The sequence below is a fragment of the Falco rusticolus genome, unplaced genomic scaffold, assembly GCF_015220075.1.
Source record: "Falco rusticolus isolate bFalRus1 unplaced genomic scaffold, bFalRus1.pri scaffold_179_arrow_ctg1, whole genome shotgun sequence".
NCBI lineage: Eukaryota > Metazoa > Chordata > Aves > Falconiformes > Falconidae > Falco > Falco rusticolus.
Genome location: NW_023618192.1, coordinates 9,581 through 13,489, shown reverse-complemented (window position 1 = coordinate 13,489; position 3,909 = coordinate 9,581). Strand labels below are relative to the sequence as shown.

Genomic DNA, 3,909 nt, shown 5'->3' with positions numbered 1-3,909 from the left:
GGGCGCTAATTCCCGGCATCGATCAGGCGGGATGAGAGCAATAAATTATTGTGACAAGATGCAACTCTCGCACCGATCGATCGGGTGCTGGGCGGCCGCTCACCAGGGGGTGCCACCCACCCCCCATCCCCGGCGTGCAAAACGCGTGTGCAAAGGTGCACGGAGCAGGCGGGTGCAAGGGCACGCATGTAAAACGGGGGGGTGCTGAGCGCACGTGCAAAGGCATGTGGAGAGCACACGTGGCTGGGTGTGCAAAGCGCGGGTGGTGAGGGTGCACGGAGGGCGCTGGCATGCGTGTGCGGGGCACGCGTGTGTGAACATGTGGGGCGCACACGCCAGGGCACACAGGGCACGTGTATGCAGGCATGCAGAGCGTGCAGACAAGGACACACGGGACGTGTGTGCAGAGCACGCACACAAGGGCACGCAGAGCACACGTGCAAAGGCACGCAAAGCCCGCATGCAAGGGCACGCGACACGCGTGTGCAAACCCGCGCAGGGAGTGCCGTGGCCATGTGAGCCTGTGCCGGCACGCAGACAGACATGTGCGATCACACGCGTGACCTTGCCCAGCTTCAGCCCCTCCCCCCCCCCCAAAAAAAATACCACTCGGGGTCCCCTCTCCCCAGCTGCTCCCAGCCTGCCCACCGTGCTCCCCCAGTCCCTGGCACTGGTGATACTGGTGGAACTGGGAAGAGGGGTACAGAGCTGGTGGCACACGCGTCGCATGCTCAGCGGCGGGATGCGTGTGCACACGCGTGTCCCCTGCACGCGGCAGCACTGAGCCCCCCCACCTCCCTCTGCTCTGCACCCCGGTCACGCGTCGCGCCCTGTGCTGCATTGTGCAGCCCCCCCCCCCAGTGCTGTAAGGCTGGGGGGGCTATAGGGTGGGGGGGGTATAGAGTTAGGGGGGCTATAGGGTCAGGGGGGGCTGTGGTATCGGGAGTCAGGGGGCCTATAGGGCTGTGAGTGAGGGGTCTGGGAAGGCGGGGCGTGGGGTTAGGGGGCTCTATGGAATGTATAGGGGAGGTATGGGGTTCATAGGGGTCTGTGGGATCTATAGGGGGGTATAGGGTCTGTGCACCCTATGGATCTGTGGTGCCTATGGAACAGAATGGGGTTGGGGGGGTCTGTAGAGGTCTGTAAGGGACAGTGGGTCTGTGCAGATGCATGGGGTTGGGGGGTTATATAAGGATATATAGGGCTGGGGAGTGGTGTGGGGTCTGTGGGCTCAGGGGGTGTATAGGTGTCGGGGACTGGGGATATATAGAAACTGGGGTATATAGGGGTCGGGGTGTGTATGCATAGGGGTCAGTAGTGTATATATAGGAGTCAGCAGTGTATATATAGGGGTCAGGGGTGTATAGAGGCTAGGGGCTCTGGGTTGTATAGGGGCCAGGGTGTGTATATATAGGGGCCAGGGGTGTATAGGGGTCAGAGATGTATAAGGGCTGGGGGTGTATAGGAGCTGGGGGCTCTGGGGTGCATGGAGGCCGAGGGCTATATGATATATAGGGGTCAGGGGTGTATACCTAAAGGTCAGGGGTGTATAGGGGCTGGGGGTGTATAGGGGCCAGCGGTTAGTTAGTGTATAGGGGCCAGGGACTGTATGGTGTATAGGGATCAGGGGCATATAGGGGCTGGGGCTATATGACATATAAGGGCCAGCAGCTGTGTGGTGTATAGGAGCCAGCAGCTGTATTGCATATAGGGGCTGGGGTTAGAGGGTGTATAGGGGTCAGGGGCACATAGGGGCTGGGGGTTATATGGTGTATAGGGGCTGGGGATGCATAGGGGCTGGGGGTTACATGGTGTATAGGGGCCAGGGGTTATGTGATGTACAGGGGCTGGGTGTGTATAGGCGCTGCAGGTTATATGGTGTATAGGGGCCAGGGGCAGTATGGCATATAAAGGCTGGGGGCTATATAGCATATAGGGGCTGGGGGTGCATAGGGGCTGGCGGTTAGGTGGTGTATAGGGGCTGGGGACTGTATGGCTATAGGGACCGGGGGCTGCGTGGTGTATAGGGGCCGGAGGCTGTATGGTATATAGGGGCCGGGGGCGGCACGGCTATAGGGGCCGGGGGCTCTGGGGGCCGCGGGGGGCCGCGGGCGCTGATGGATTCTCGCACTTGTCTCTTAATCTCCGGCGCGATCGATTCGCTATTTCCCTTTGTTGCCAGAAACTTCGATCCTGGCCGGGGTTGGGGCCGGGGGGCGGCAGAGGGGGGCCGGGGGGGGGGGGGGGAGAACCCGGACGGAGCCGCCCCGAGGCGGCAGCGATGGGCACGGGGGGACACAGGCACAGGACACCCCCCACCCCCCACCCCCCACCGCGGGATCGGCCGGACCCGATAGGAAACTTCGCAACTCACCGCGGGGCGGCTCCGCATGGGGCCGGGGGGGGGGTCGCTCCGCCGCGGGGCCGGGGGTTGCTCCGGGGGGGCGGGGGGGGCAACCGCCTTTAGAGGGGCCACAGCATCCGGACGGGGGCGGGGGGGGGGGGGGGGCCGGGACACCGGGATGGGGGAGCGGGACACCGGGATGGGGGGAGTGGGACACCGGGGTGGGGGAGCAGGATGGGGGGAGCAGGGATGGAGGGAGCGGGGACCAGGGATGGAGCGAGAGGGACCCGGAATCTGGGATGGAGGGACCGGGACCGGGGGAGCGGGATCGGGGCAGTCGGGGATGAAGCGATCGGGACCGGGGGAGCGGGGAACCGGGAATGGAAGGAGCGGGGTACCGGGACCGGGGAGCGGAGATGGAGCGATCGGGGATGGAGCGATCGGGGATGGAGGTGACGGGACCGGGGGACCGGGACCGGGGGAGCGGAGATGGAGCGATCGGGGATGAAGCGATCGGGACCGGGGAGCGGGGATGGAGCGATCGGGATCGGGGGAGCGAGGATGGAGCAATAGCGGATGGAGCGATCGGTGATGGATGTATCGGGACCGGGAGCAGCGGGGATGGAAGTACCGGCACCGGGGGATCGGGATCGGGGGCAGCGGGGATAGAGCGCCTGGGATCGGCGGGAGCGGGGATGGAACGATCGGGACTGGGGAAGCGGGAAAGGAGCGATCGGGGATGGAGGTACCAGGACCGGGGAGCGGGACCGGGGATTGGGGGATGGAGGGACCGGGACCGGGGAGAGGAGATGGAGCGATCGGGGATGGAGCGATCGGGACCGGGGGTGAAGGTACTGGGACCGGGGAGCGGGACCGGGAGCAGCGGGGATGGAGGAGGGATCGGGGGCAGCGGGGACGGAGCGCCCGGGATCGGCGGGAGCGGGGATGGAGGGACCGGGACCGGGGAGCGGGGATGGAGCGATCGGGAGTGGAGGGACCGGGACCGGGAGCAGCGGGGACGGAGGGACAGGGATTGGGGGATCGGGATCAGAGGGAGCGGGGCTGGAGCAGCGGGGACGGAGGGAGCGGGATCGGGCGAGCGGGGCTGGAGCGATCGGGGCTGGAGGGAGCGGGATCGGGGGAAGCGGGATCGGGGCAGCGGGGTTGGAGCGCCCGGGATCGGCGGGAGCGGGGATGGAGGGAGCGGGACAGCGGGGATGGAGCGATCGGGGTCGGACGGAGGGGGCGGGAGCGGGGAGGGAGGGTCGTGGGGTGCGGGATGGGGGGTGCGGGGGTCCGGGGAGCGGCGGCGCGCGGGAGGAAGACGGCGGTGGAGCGGGCAGGTGGGAGCGGGGCAGGGGCCGGGGGGAGAGAGGGAAGGAGGGATGGAGGAGGAGGAGGAGGAGGAGGAGAGAGGGATGGATGGAGGGATGGAGGGAGCCGGGAGGGAGGGAAGGAGGGAGCGGGGCAGGGGAGAGGGGAGGGGAGAGGGACGGGGCAGAGGAGGAGGAGGAGGAGGAGGAGGAAGGGGGAGGGATGAAGGAGGGATGGAGGGAGCAGAGAAG

General features: G+C 66.6%; 1 protein-coding gene across 1 annotated transcript; it reads right to left on the bottom strand.

The window, feature by feature from the left end:
• Nucleotides 1-1,062: 1,062 nt before the first annotated feature.
• Nucleotides 1,063-3,683, bottom strand: LOC119142037 (vegetative cell wall protein gp1-like; the record flags this gene model as incomplete). The annotated part of the gene is made up of 2 exons (XM_037374741.1): nucleotides 1,063-1,273; nucleotides 2,375-3,683. Coding segments are annotated over 2 exons (1,398 nt in total), but the record flags the coding sequence as incomplete, so codon positions are not given.
• Nucleotides 3,684-3,909: the final 226 nt, after the last annotated feature.